This window comes from Talaromyces proteolyticus (assembly GCF_021365285.1).
Source record: "Talaromyces proteolyticus strain PMI_201 chromosome Unknown BGW36scaffold_11, whole genome shotgun sequence".
NCBI lineage: Eukaryota > Fungi > Ascomycota > Eurotiomycetes > Eurotiales > Trichocomaceae > Talaromyces > Talaromyces proteolyticus.
Genome location: NW_025764287.1, coordinates 1,818,430 through 1,830,777, shown reverse-complemented (window position 1 = coordinate 1,830,777; position 12,348 = coordinate 1,818,430). Strand labels below are relative to the sequence as shown.

Here is a 12,348-nt window from a genome sequence, read left to right as displayed (position 1 = left end):
GCTGTTTGACATGATGATAAGTCTAGACATCGGTTCAGTTATCTCTTGTATTTTTGGAATGACACGGTGTAGACTATACGGTGGATTCTCATGCGACGACTCTGCTATCGATTGCGGCGGACTATTGTCGCGTACTTTGGGATAAACGAAGATACTCGGTGGAACAGGTACAAGCGGATGCTCTAACATGATGCCAATGACAGCTGTGTTTGATATGAATTATTTGTTTCGCATGAGTTGAGATATAGGATAGATTGACCCACCACACCAGCTTAGACCGTACACGCTTCGTAGGTGATGTTGCGCGACAGTGATCCAGCCGTCTGGATACAAATGAACGTGCGGTTCTAGATAAGCATGCTGTACGGGGTCGATTGTGATTAATCCGGAAGCGTCAGGGCACTAAGCAAAAATACTTAGACTCATCTGAACAGACTGTCTGTGGTCACCACGGGCGGTGCTTGATCGTGGCACATCACAATCGAGCGAAGAGAGAGAAGAGCGACAGAGAGGGGATTGAGGACTTGAGACCAGGCTGCGAGGAGGCAGGTGCGGAAGCCAAGACGCAATTGACTGACTGACTGCTAGGTTCTGGCTGGGCTAGTGCTGCAGCTATCATGCAGTGTTGAAGCGATGCGAAACATCTCATAGGCAGAAACAACTAGCGGAGTTGGACCAGGAGAGCATTTAGGCGCCTGCGGCGTGACGGACTTGCATCTGCGCCCACTCACACTGGCTGTTCTCCCCTCATAACACGCCGGCCCCGGCTTCATTGGGCGTCTCGCCCTTGATGGTTCCAGGAATCTGGTTTAGCCGATAACTTGCTCATATGTGGTCGTTTCCTTGGTTTTCGTAGGAACTGAAAATAGCTTCCCCTTTGCTAAGCGCCGCTAGCCACGCACGTCGCACTACTCTGCACTGACTCTGTACACGTACATGTACACCTTTGGGATACTGCTGCAGTTGAAGTCGGCTTCTCTGCGCCGCATTCATTTCTACAACGTGCTAATCCCAACACAATGTAGCTAACAGGTAACCGAAATGGACTTCCAAGACTAGGGATGAAACGTAGGTAAGAGTGGGATATATTGAAATTCTTATCTCGAATATTGAACTATCTGAACCTGATTGATCGTCATATAATTGCATGCGATAAGGCGATTCGAAAGTACCGTTGTTTAACCGCAACCCGTGAAGATGAACACCTAATTGATGCTTATATACACAAATAATCACCACCATAAAATATATCCCAAAACCGTGGCAATCGCAACTTTTAAATTGAATTATTTTTCGTACCTGCAACCACGCCAATAATCTTTCAAGAAGTTGTCACTAAAGATTTGATGACGTCCTTGAAAAGTGAACTTGCAGGAGGCAATGCAAAAGATGGTGCTTGGTTAAATATTCCTTCAATACCTTTCAAATTGACATCCACAACTGGCGTCGGGGTAGAAGTATGATGCGGCTTCATACCAATACGCCCAAATATATCACTGAGACCAGCTGTCTGGTGCTCGTGTGTTTTTGACGAGACCTCCACGGCGTGAACTCCCCGATGGCCACAACCGACTCGCTTTAGGGATGCTGCGGCGTCGATGACAATGTAATCACCGGAGTTTTTGTCAGAGAGCAAGCTTATAGGCATTTCTTCGAATTCAGTTTGGAATAAGATAGTCAAAGTACTTGCATTGTAGACTGCAATGCCATACACGGACCATTTGTCTGACGCCTTTGTAGATTTCTGAGATGCCCCGGAGTAGATCACAGAGAAGGTCTCTGTAGTGGGGTTTACTGCTAGCGAATTGAACGTGTCTGCAGATTTAGATATTGCATGTGGGCTAGCAACCGTCTTCAAACAGTTGTCGACGACATTCCAAATATCAAGACTCTTTTTTGATTGAATGACCAATGACGACTTCAAGAATTTAACGGCCGTCACTGAGTCAGAAGAAGAGGAGGAGACACTGCGGGTGCAATAGATAGCCCACTGATGAGTGTCGACGAGTTGAATGACATTTCCCGTACTCAATGCGAGGACAGAGCCATCGTCGGAGAATCCCATTGCTGAGTTTTCAAGTACCTTATCAGACTTGGATCCTGAGAAGTCGACGGATGTTTGGCATTTCCATGTTTGCTCAAAAGCGCCAGAGCGGCGCGGCTGGTGCTTGGAAGCCTTGCTGTATCGCGCTGTCGGCTGCCAGATTTTTAGAATTTTATCCGCTCCAAATGTCACAAATTCGTGCCTTCCAGGTCGAGCCGAGAGACAGAGGATCTCGGTGGGGTTGCCTGCTAAGAGATGAGGAGATTCGACGCGTGTGACCAACTCCCATATCTCCTGCGTTTTGCTCCATGCCCAAAACTTCAAAAAGATCTCACTGTGACTATCCGAAGATAGCGATCGTCCAAACGCCTTGAGGTCGCGCTCTGGTGGACTCCAACGATCAACGGTAACAAGCCAATGACCATCTTCACTCATAGCCATGAATTTTATACTAGGTGTCTGTATTGGCAAGCCTTCGGGCCCTGTATTCCAAGACGTAATATTTGTCCTTGTGAGAGCCTGTCGAGATATTTGAGACCCTTTTCGAATGTCGAGAGTCTGAAGAAAGGAAAGACTATCGGAATCCCCTCCTGGGACTGCGACGGACAAGCTTTCAGGGTTATGGGGATGAAGAATAGTAGGAACGAAGAGGCTTGGACGCGAATGAGAATATTGACCCTTGATATTTTTTGCGCGCCTTGTTGATGGTAGCTGTAAGCCGTTTACGATGAGCACCGGCTCCAGTTCGGTTGCCGATAGAACGACCGTCGATTTATCATTCAGCTGAATTGCATAGAACGCTCCGCCCGGAGAAACGGCGATAGAGCAAATGGATGACGAGAGGTGTGGTAAAACATTTTTACGCCCAGATTCTAGCTGCCAGAAAACCACCACAGGCGCGCTACCCCCAGAAATAATGTAATTACCTTTTCAAGTTTTAGCTTTGTTTTGTAAGTTTGACATGGAACAACATACCGTCTCGTGACCAACAAACGGAGGAAACAGCATCAGTATGCCAGTGTAAGCGTTGCAGTAGAGGTAAGCCTCCTTTGGAACCGTCACTAGATGACCCATCGCGGTTGAGATTACCAAGAATGTCCTGGTAAATTAAAATAGCACCAGACGCTTCGCCGATTGCTATGTCAATGGTTGAAGGAGTACCCGACGATGTTAAATGTTCTCTAGTATCTAGACAAGTGATCTGTTTAGTAGGGATCTGAAATTCTTTCCAGGTATAGCTGTCGAAGGTATGGTTTTTCTTTGACTTGTGGTCTAGGGTTCCAACAATGATATGTTGACTTGTATAGGTAACGATGACGCGCCCACGTTGCAAAACCTTTAGCTGCTTAATAGCTTGTGCGCTTTCTAAAACAACTGTTTCGGTGGGGTTCTTAGATTGCGCCATCCAAAGTGAATGAACTGCTATTGCCCACTGTCCATTGTACTTTTTCAATGAGAAACACGCTGTGCGTTCTTCACCTTGTGCATCAACACGAACAATCTCGAGACAACGATCCCCACTAATGCCTGTCCACTTTGCGACCTGGCGGTGCGATTCCCAATCAAACTGAATGAGCTTACCACAAAGGGTTGATATGTATAAGAATCGAGGATCTGAAGCAGGTCTTATTCCAGCCACTTTGATGTTATCTTCTAACTGGAGAGTGCGAATCGGCCGGCGTGCTGAGACAGATAAAACTTGAATTGCATTTCCTAAGCTCAGGAAAATGTGACTAGACAAACGTGGATGAGGTTAGTGTGGATCTTATCAATGTCAAAAGGTATTGGCATATACTTCTCGTCTGATGAGAATACAGGCTCAGTATTGTATATTTCGCCGTGAGAAATTGTATCAAGCACCCATTTCGAGTCACTCTTGGTCGTGGGTATCAAGTTTTTTGAAGACTTGCTACCTGAGTCAGTTTCTTTCTGAATTCCTTTGCGAGTTTTAAGTCTTTTTGATCGATTTTGTGATTCATTTCTCGACAAATTCTGATTACCGTCTGTAGGTCGTTGACGCTTGGCCGAATGGGCCAGCTGGGTTGGAGGAGACATTACGTCTTTATGGAACCAATTTCCAAGCAGAAAAATGAAAACAAGGGATGATTTGTCAAATAAAAGAATAGAAAAAACACCTGTGGCCACGTCTACAAGGCATGGCTATTCATCGTGATCATGCATCGGCCTCTCGATTTTCTTGTAAAAAAAAAAGTGGGCATTCCCGGCAGTATTTGGGGGTGACCGCCTACCATTTAAGTGCGGAAGACCGGCATCAAGAATCTTCTTTCCTCTCTCGAGCTTCAATTGACAGCTGATCGTCAACTCGTACTGTTTACCAATTTCGCTAAAAAATAATTTTCACAAAATGATTATCCCGGTTCGCTGTTTTTCCTGCGGCAAGGTATGACACCATTCACTACCTTTGTGGTGCTTGATCCTAACGCCAATTTTTTTCAGGTTGTCGGCGATCTATGGGAACGGTATCTTCAGCTACTCGATGATGGGGTACCGGATGGGTATTTGAACCTCTTGTTACTACTATTTATGCTCTAGGGTCACTAACTGTTGTAGTGATGCCATGGATCAGCTGGGTTGTAAACGTTACTGCTGCCGAAGAATGGTCATGACACATGTTGACTTGATTGAGAAATTATTACGGTGCCTTTACTCCCTCCCCTTCGCATAGTTATGGCGTACGAATCTAACATGAGACAGGTACAATCCCGCCGAACGAGAAAAAGCAAAAGCCCAGGCATGATTTCATGATATACGAGCTTCATACGAATCGCAAAGATGGATGTACAATTTATGATATTATTATTTTCAGCTCTATTAATAACTTAGCGTGTCATTGTCCTCTTGGACTCAAACGGATTACAAATGAGGCTTTTCTTCCATGCATATGGGTTAAATAAGCATCCAACTCGTGATCTTCATCAACCACAAAAGATATCTCATCCCCCCTTTCATCCTTTTCAATACCCTCGATTCTAGTAACAACGGAAGCGGGATATTTCGCTTGAATCAGGTTTCGCAGTTCTGCTACCGAACTGGAAATGAGTTTTTCGACCCAGGTTTTCGACGCGCCGTGAATTTGGCTTTGAGGACTGATGCGGAAGTAAACTGCAATTGGAGGACGAACAAGAAGTGACTCAACATAGCCGAAGGTCGGTTCTGTGTTTTGTTGAAATGTTCCTGCAACCGATGTATCATTTGCGGCTTGGAGAAGTGAAGGATCTATTTGCATCTCACCGAGATCGTTGGTTGTCATGGATGCACTTGCAAGCGCTTCGGAGGCTAAAGTACTTATGCCATGGTTATATGTATTAGAAATGACATTTCCTGTGTTAGTTTGTGAAGGTTTGGGCTTTGGTTTTGAACTTTTTCCCAAAGGATCTCGTTTTGCTTGATCATCGCGGAGCCGTTTCATAACGTCACGACAAAGAACCTCTATGGCTTTCACTTTGGTGGAATGGTCAGGATCTGCCATCCCTGGTGCCAGGATTCTCTGGAGAAGCTCAGATCCGTGAATCCACTGTTCCTTCAGTTCTCTCCAATGTTCATCACCTGCTTCGAGTTTGCTGGTGAAGTGATCAGCCTTCAAGGTATTGTAGAATGCGGTGCGAATTTGCCGACTCTCCTCAGGGTTAACACCAAGGGCGTTTTTCGCCTCCGCAATAGTCATTCGGCGCTCCAAAGTTCTCATACGTTTAGTGACATCTGTGCAAACAACATCCAACGCTAGCTTCTTGGCCTCCAACTGGCTTGTATCTGTCATAGTGGGATCCGTGTAAAAAACACTTCTGAGATGGGCAGATTCACGAATTAGTCTGTTCTTAGCTTCCTGCCACCGCTCTGGACCAGCGATAGTCTTTTTTATAAAGCCAGCCTCTTCGCAAATTTTCTGGAAATCGTCACGTATCTTACGATAGAGTTCCGAATCTAAGTTGAGGTACTGTTTACTTTCATCAATGGTAGTTTCTGAAGGGAACCGAGGTGGTCCAGGAGGATCGGCTGGTAAGCCTGCCCAACCGCGGGTTCGCCGTCGACGTTTCTTGCTGGCCCATCGTTCGGCACTTTCTGCTTGTAACCTCTCTAGTCGCTCTTTACGCCTTGCAAGGATCTCCGGTGACGGATTGGGAGGAACGGAGGTTTGAAATGGTGGTTGGCTTGTTAGCAATTGATTGTCGTTAGAGAGCCTATGCCCCTCGTACATCTCCTGCTGCAATGTAAGCACACCCTCTTCGACAGATGTTTCAATTGACGGTTGTCCGTGTGCCTCTGATTTCATGCCATTGGGGACACGCAAAAGCCAGCGATTCTTAGCGCGTACTCGCATCAACTCTCTTTCCTTGATGTTGAACCCCTCGTCATTCAGGATCCTCAGCATCTCACGTTGGTTAACGTTCTGTTCCCAGAGCTCCTTCACTCGTGCAACCAGCATGGCATTTTTATGGGCAGGATTTTGCTTCGACGGGAACCCCCATCGTTTGAACTGTGTCTGAAAAGCGCGTTTACTGTCATCCAAAAGTATAAGTACATGTATCCATAATATGACTTAGGAGGGGAAACCATCATTCATTTAGAAATTCAAAATCTAAGCTATGATCATAAATGAATGATAGAAAATTTAAGTAGAAGGCATCAGTTCACAATGCTTGCTCCGCTTTTTGTTGCTTACCTCGGTGAAAATTGATACGAGTCCTTCATGAACTCCATTATCTCCTCTAGAGCTTTCTTGTCCTCGATATACATCTGATAGCATATATCACGCTTTCCTTCCCAGTCGTAGACCATCTTGAATCAAGGGCGTCCGGTCGCACCTCGATGCAGCAAGTTTAGGGATCCACAGCGGGCAGCTCAAGGACGCCTGCGAGCCCTTGAGCCTCAGAAGGGGGCGGGGATACTTGGAGTACGATGGTGGTGTCGTGAATTTGTTGATGGGCGGAGAGGTCAGCGATGCTACAGTGACCAAAAGCGCAGTTGACGCAGCTTCCCCAATTCAACTTCACGGCTCCCGGAAAGTCACATGACTCTGTCTTGGCCGCCAATAGTCAACAGTCAACAGTGCTTTCTCGACTGGCATTGCTGTGTAAGCCACAGAAAACGCGAAATTGCTGTAAACACCTGTTTCTGCCTGCCCTGAGTCTCGCAGGCGTCGATCGCAACCTGGACTCGACCCAGACAACCAGCAAAGTCGATTACATCCACTTACGTATTGCTCCACGTGCTGAGCGTGTGGCGCGCATTGATAACTCCCCAGACAACGCTAATCTGCCATCACGTTCGATCCTCCCCTTGATCGAGACCTATTTCAAGCACCAGCGACATGGTTAATACGAGAGTCTTCCTCTATTTTACCAGGTTATGCACATGAATTTCGCGACACTTTCCTTTGACTTTTGATCTGTTGATATGTTGTCCAGTAACAACATAGCTTCTTCGGCCCCATGGCGGGATTCTCATTCCGGCAAGTCGTCTCCTGACCTCCTCAGGTTCTCGTCCAGCTACAGTTCTCAAAATGCACTCGACACGCCAATTTCAGAACCCGCGACTCCCGAGGGGCATTTCTTCGCTCTGCCAAAGTTACGCACACACTCCAGCACTAGGGCCAACATCAAACCGCATATCAGAGGCAGATCTCGCGATGAACGGTCTTCAACATCAATCGACTTGTCGCGATCTTCTCTAGAGCTTGAAGGCCTCGGAATTTACACAAACCTAGAAAGAGATGTCAGGTTTTCCCAGAACCGTAGCAGTGCTACGAACCACCATAGATCCATCAGCGAAATCGCATCCTCGGCAAACGGAAGTAGATATTCCTATGTCCACCCACGACGTCAATTGCCAACGCCAGTTACCCCGTCTCTATGTGAATCGGCACGTGACTCCATCGATGAGGGTTATTTCTCAACCACCAATGGAAATATCCTTGCCTCGGAGAGCGCAGCTATTTCAGTGGTAGATGAAGACTCCCAGTCCATTAGAGGACTGGAAACAGCCAAAACTTTTACAGAAACCTTTCACAACACTACTAGGCCCATCATCCAAAGGGCCAAGACCGAAGTAAACTCTGGGAAATCATCTTGGAAACGACTATCCAAGCGGCAAGTGTCATCTGACGCTACCGCCTCGCACGCGGCTGCCGTTCATGCTGCTCGCATCGCATTCGAAGAAAAAGAAGCTTCAAAGGGACAGAAAGCCGAGGTTTTACGGAACAAAACTCAGGAGCGCGACAACCGCCGAAGTCTACAGTCAATGATACACCAGAGTCCTAAACAATTAGAGGATATATTGTCACCATCTCAAAGAAGAAAGTCATATACACTAAATCCGGATTTTATTCTGCACGAAAAGAAAATGCGTGATGCAACCAGTAATGTAGACACGGTGGATGGCGCAGAGTTAGAAGCAGAGGCAGAAGGATACGAGCCAGTCAGGAGACTCTCACAATCTCCTCTGAACAACAATAATAACTGGGTACGGTTTATGACTTGGTCGAGGACCCGATACTACAAGGCAAAGAGGAAGGTGTCACTATCGACTTTTACAGTCAATTAAGGTTTCGTGCCTGGAGGACGACGTTGAGAAGATTAGCGCATAGTGACTGTAATGTATATACATAGAGCAGCCAGCTGTAAATATCGCCATTACAAACTATTCTCTGGAAGAGTAGATGGTGCGGGAGAAAGTCTTTTGAGTGAGATGCCATTTGTCAAGTAGCCTTATATGATCAATTAAAAAATTTGTCGCCAAGAAAATATTATATCAATATCTCAACTACCATTTTTTAATCTCTCCAGGTGCAGGTGGCTGCACTCTTACAATTTTATCACAGTTGAGCAAACACAAGGGATCGAAGGCATGTTTCAACTGGAAATAGGTCAGTGAAATGAAAGCATCTTGCGAAAAGGATACCAAACTTACCCGCCGCATAGCATCCACCGTCGTTTCGCCCAGCTCATGAGGCAGATAGTCTCGTTTAACAAGCCCTATTCCATGCTCACCGGTGACGGTGCCTTCCATTTCAACAGCGTTCTTGACCATGCGATGCACTACTTCTTCTGCCAGATCCTTTTGTTTGTCATTGAAAAGTATTATGGCTAGACGAGTAGTAGTCAGTAAATTATTTCGCAGACAACAAACACATTGAGAAACATACCGTGGAAGTTACCGTCCCCGACATGGCCACATATACCAGCAAGTAAACCGCTTTGCGTCAAGTCGCGTTTGGTTGCTTCCACGATATCAGGGAGCCTACTAATTGGCACGGCGACATCTGTAGTCCAGACATGATCACTAGGGTCTTTCTTCATAGCCATCACGCTCCAGAGGGCCTCTTTGCGGGCACTCCAAAGCTCTTTCATCTCATCGTCACCACGAGCAAACTCAAAGGTCTGTCCACCGGCGCTCTTCGCAAGTTTCTGAACAATGCCTACCTGTTCCTTCACTCCAAGTGGTGTACCGGCGAATTTAAAAAATAGCGTGGGCGCTTCTTTCCACTCACGCCTTGTGGTTTTGCTTGCGTTGATGCATTGCATTTGAACGTCATCTAGAATCTCAATGCCCGCCACAGGAATGCCTTCTTCCACAACCCTTCTTGCACAGTCAGCTGCATGATGGACAGACGGAAAGCTGGCCACCGCAACATTTTGACTCTTGGGTTTCACAGCCAATTTGAGGGTTGCTTCTGTCACCAGGCCAAGAGTGCCTTCACTACCGATGAATAACTTTGTCAAGTCATACCCGGCACTCGACTTCTTAGGTCGTTGTCTCGTTTTGATAATCGTCCCGTCGGCAAGCACCACTGTGAGCGATACAACCCACTCCCTCATGGTTCCATATCTGTAAGCGTTAGTACCTGAACAACCTGTCCCAATCATACCACCGATCATAGCTCCGGGGCCCGGATCGGGAGGGAAAAACAGTCCTTCGGAGGAAATTTCTTCATTCAGATCTTCCCAGCCAACAGCGGGTTGTACAACAACGTCTAGATCATTCTTGTGGAGCGCCAAAACGCGATTCATGCGTTGAAAATCGATACACACGCCTCCTCTTGTAGGCGTGTAATGTCCCTCCAGACTTGTTCCACCAGAGTATGGAGTCACTGGTATCAACCTTTCATGGCAAACTTTCATAAGCCGTGATACCTCTTCTGTTGTTGCAGGATACACGACAATGAATGGTTTCTCGGTGTCCTTCCGCGAATAAGACGAAAATTCGGAGCCCGAGTGGGAATTGAGATTGTTTTCATCTGTGGAAACATTGTCCTTGCCGACTATGTTGACAAAATCGGCCCAGGCTGCTTGCAAGTTGGAGGAGGAGGTATCATGTCGCACAGGTTGTAAATTCGAAAGGGTTGTTGTGGAAGAAGTCGGGGGAGGAGCAGGTTTCAGGGTTCCAAGATAGTATCCGCCTGTCGAGAAAAATACCAGAACTGCGTGGTATATATTGTTAATCCCAGAGCTTTATACGAACTCTACAATGGGTGATAATTTGTAAGCATACCGAACAGTAACGCTGCATATCGGCCGCCGGATGATGCTGTATGGTACTGGGAATATTTCTCCTGCTCTGCGCGCTCCCTCTTCAATCGCTGCTGCGTACTCTCATACAATTGGCCCTTGAACGATGGTCGCTGTTCTTCTCGGGGCTGTCTGGTGGAGGTAAACTGGCGGCTGAGAGGGAAAAGATGTCTAGCATGGTGCGGCGGCTGTCGACGGAGACACTGGATACCGGATTTGATTGGAAGGGTTGAATACCTCATGATGAATCAAGCTGTTCTAGATTCACTTGAAGGCTTAAGATGTTAGGTAGCATACATGCAAGAAACTGTCCCGGTTAAAGAGCGAGGCGGATAATTACGAATCGCGGGTAAAACGCCGGTGGCCCAAGCTCTTTCTCTTCCTATCTGGCTGGGCGACGGTGTTGTCCCCGCCATCCACTCTTCAACGTGGAGGGGTCTGCCAGCAAATACAATGCACATGACCTGCAAATCTTTCGGAGCTGTCTGTTCGACATTATTATTTAATTCATTCGATCCCCCTGGCTGAGCTTCCTCCCACAGCGAGAAGAATTGTCCCGTATCAGCGTGCTATTAACCAACTCTGTCGTCATGTCGACTTCCGGAGCTCAGGTAGGTAGTTCCAGCGCATTCTTCCACTTCAATTGCTCACTGTGTGCGTCTAGAATCTGTCGTTCATTTTAGAAGGAGTCAAGCAAGTCAAATTCGAGGACAGACCCGTTCCCGAAATCATCGATCGCCATGACGTCCTCGTCAACGTGAAATACACCGGCGTTTGTGGCAGTGATGTAAGTAGCCACGGTCAATGCCTCTTCCAGAGTTCTATCTCACCCTCCCAACCGTTCAGGTCCATTATTGGGAGCATGGCTCTATTGGCCACTTCGTCTTGCGCGAGCCCATGGTCCTCGGCCATGAATCGTCTGGAGTAATCAGCAAGGTCGGACTTGGAGTGAAGACATTGAAGGTTGGCGACAGAGTTTCTCTCGAGCCCGGTATTCCCTGCCGACGATGCGAACCCTGCAAGTCGGGGAAATACAATCTTTGCATTGACATGGCATTTGCTGCCACCCCTCCTTATGACGGAACCCTGGCCAAATATTACCGATTGCCAGAAGACTTCTGCTACAAACTCCCCGAGACAATGTCGCTCCAGGAAGGCGCTCTCGTAGAGCCATTGGGGGTTGCTGTCCACATTATCAGGCAGGGCGAGGTCACTCCTGGAAGTTCTGTGATTGTCTTCGGGGCTGGTCCTGTGGGACTCTTATGCTGTGCCGTAGCGAAAGCGTTCGGGGCGAGCAAGATCATCGCAGTCGACATCCAACAGAACAGATTGGCATTCGCAAAGAAGTATATCGCGACTTCGACTTTCATGCCGGACAAAGGGTCGGCGGAGGAAAATGCCATTCGGTTGAAAGAGGAGAACGATCTCGGACCTGGAGCGGATGTTGTGATTGATGCCTCTGGCGCAGAACCCTCGGTGCATACAGGTATCCATGCCCTGAGGACGGGTGGCACATATGTACAGGGTGGTATGGGCAGGTCTGAAATCACATTCCCGATCATGGCAGCCTGTACTAAGGAGCTAAACATCAAGGGAAGTTTCAGATACGGCAGTGGAGACTACAAACTCGCCATCGAGTTGGTCGCTACTGGTAAAGTCAACGTCAAGGATCTGATCACTAACGAGGTCAAATTTGAAGATGCTGAGACCGCTATCAAAGACGTCAAGATGGGCAAAGGCATCAAAACCATCATCGCCGGCCAATAAAGTGAGCTTAAC

The 12,348-nt window shown here is 47.3% G+C and overlaps 6 protein-coding genes across 6 annotated transcripts; 3 read left to right on the top strand and 3 right to left on the bottom strand.

Annotated features, from left to right (window-relative positions):
• Positions 1–1,321: 1,321 nt before the first annotated feature.
• On the bottom strand, positions 1,322–4,099 carry BGW36DRAFT_304078 (WD repeat protein; the record flags this gene model as incomplete). Its single annotated transcript, XM_046211934.1, has 3 exons — positions 1,322–2,970; positions 3,020–3,777; positions 3,840–4,099. The coding sequence occupies 3 exons, from the start codon at positions 4,097–4,099 to the stop codon at positions 1,322–1,324; spliced, it is 2,667 nt and encodes an 888-aa protein (XP_046068443.1).
• Positions 4,100–4,317: 218 nt separating this feature from the next.
• Positions 4,318–4,847, top strand: BGW36DRAFT_46505 (DNA-directed RNA polymerases N/8 kDa subunit superfamily). The gene is made up of 4 exons (XM_046222274.1): positions 4,318–4,445; positions 4,502–4,560; positions 4,616–4,702; positions 4,760–4,847. Exons 1-4 carry the CDS (start codon positions 4,410–4,412, stop codon positions 4,800–4,802), a joined length of 225 nt encoding a protein of 74 aa, XP_046068442.1. The 5' UTR covers positions 4,318–4,409; the 3' UTR covers positions 4,803–4,847.
• Positions 4,848–4,892: 45 nt separating this feature from the next.
• Positions 4,893–6,841, bottom strand: BGW36DRAFT_363435 (uncharacterized protein; the record flags this gene model as incomplete). The annotated part of the gene is made up of 2 exons (XM_046214463.1): positions 4,893–6,561; positions 6,726–6,841. The coding sequence occupies 2 exons, from the start codon at positions 6,839–6,841 to the stop codon at positions 4,893–4,895; spliced, it is 1,785 nt and encodes a 594-aa protein (XP_046068441.1).
• Positions 6,842–7,459: 618 nt separating this feature from the next.
• Positions 7,460–8,605, top strand: BGW36DRAFT_304483 (uncharacterized protein; the record flags this gene model as incomplete). The annotated part of the gene is made up of 2 exons (XM_046211975.1): positions 7,460–8,361; positions 8,422–8,605. The coding sequence occupies 2 exons, from the start codon at positions 7,460–7,462 to the stop codon at positions 8,603–8,605; spliced, it is 1,086 nt and encodes a 361-aa protein (XP_046068440.1).
• Positions 8,606–8,824: 219 nt separating this feature from the next.
• BGW36DRAFT_431652 (D-lactate dehydrogenase) lies at positions 8,825–10,811 on the bottom strand (the record flags this gene model as incomplete). The annotated part of the gene is made up of 4 exons (XM_046221014.1): positions 8,825–8,917; positions 8,972–9,147; positions 9,207–10,481; positions 10,553–10,811. The coding sequence occupies 4 exons, from the start codon at positions 10,809–10,811 to the stop codon at positions 8,825–8,827; spliced, it is 1,803 nt and encodes a 600-aa protein (XP_046068439.1).
• Positions 10,812–11,159: 348 nt separating this feature from the next.
• On the top strand, positions 11,160–12,336 carry BGW36DRAFT_400443 (xylitol dehydrogenase; the record flags this gene model as incomplete). The annotated part of the gene is made up of 3 exons (XM_046218631.1): positions 11,160–11,180; positions 11,234–11,356; positions 11,416–12,336. The coding sequence occupies 3 exons, from the start codon at positions 11,160–11,162 to the stop codon at positions 12,334–12,336; spliced, it is 1,065 nt and encodes a 354-aa protein (XP_046068438.1).
• Between the last annotated feature and the right edge of the window lie 12 nt (positions 12,337–12,348).

Coding starts and splice junctions, on each gene's coding strand:
- BGW36DRAFT_46505 (XM_046222274.1), top strand. CDS start 4,410: ATGATTATCCCGGTTCGCTGTTTTTCCTGCGGCAAG. Junction 4,446..4,501: donor GCTGTTTTTCCTGCGGCAAG/GTATGACACCAT, acceptor AATTTTTTTCAG/GTTGTCGGCGATCTATGGGA. Junction 4,561..4,615: donor GATGATGGGGTACCGGATGG/GTATTTGAACCT, acceptor TAACTGTTGTAG/TGATGCCATGGATCAGCTGG.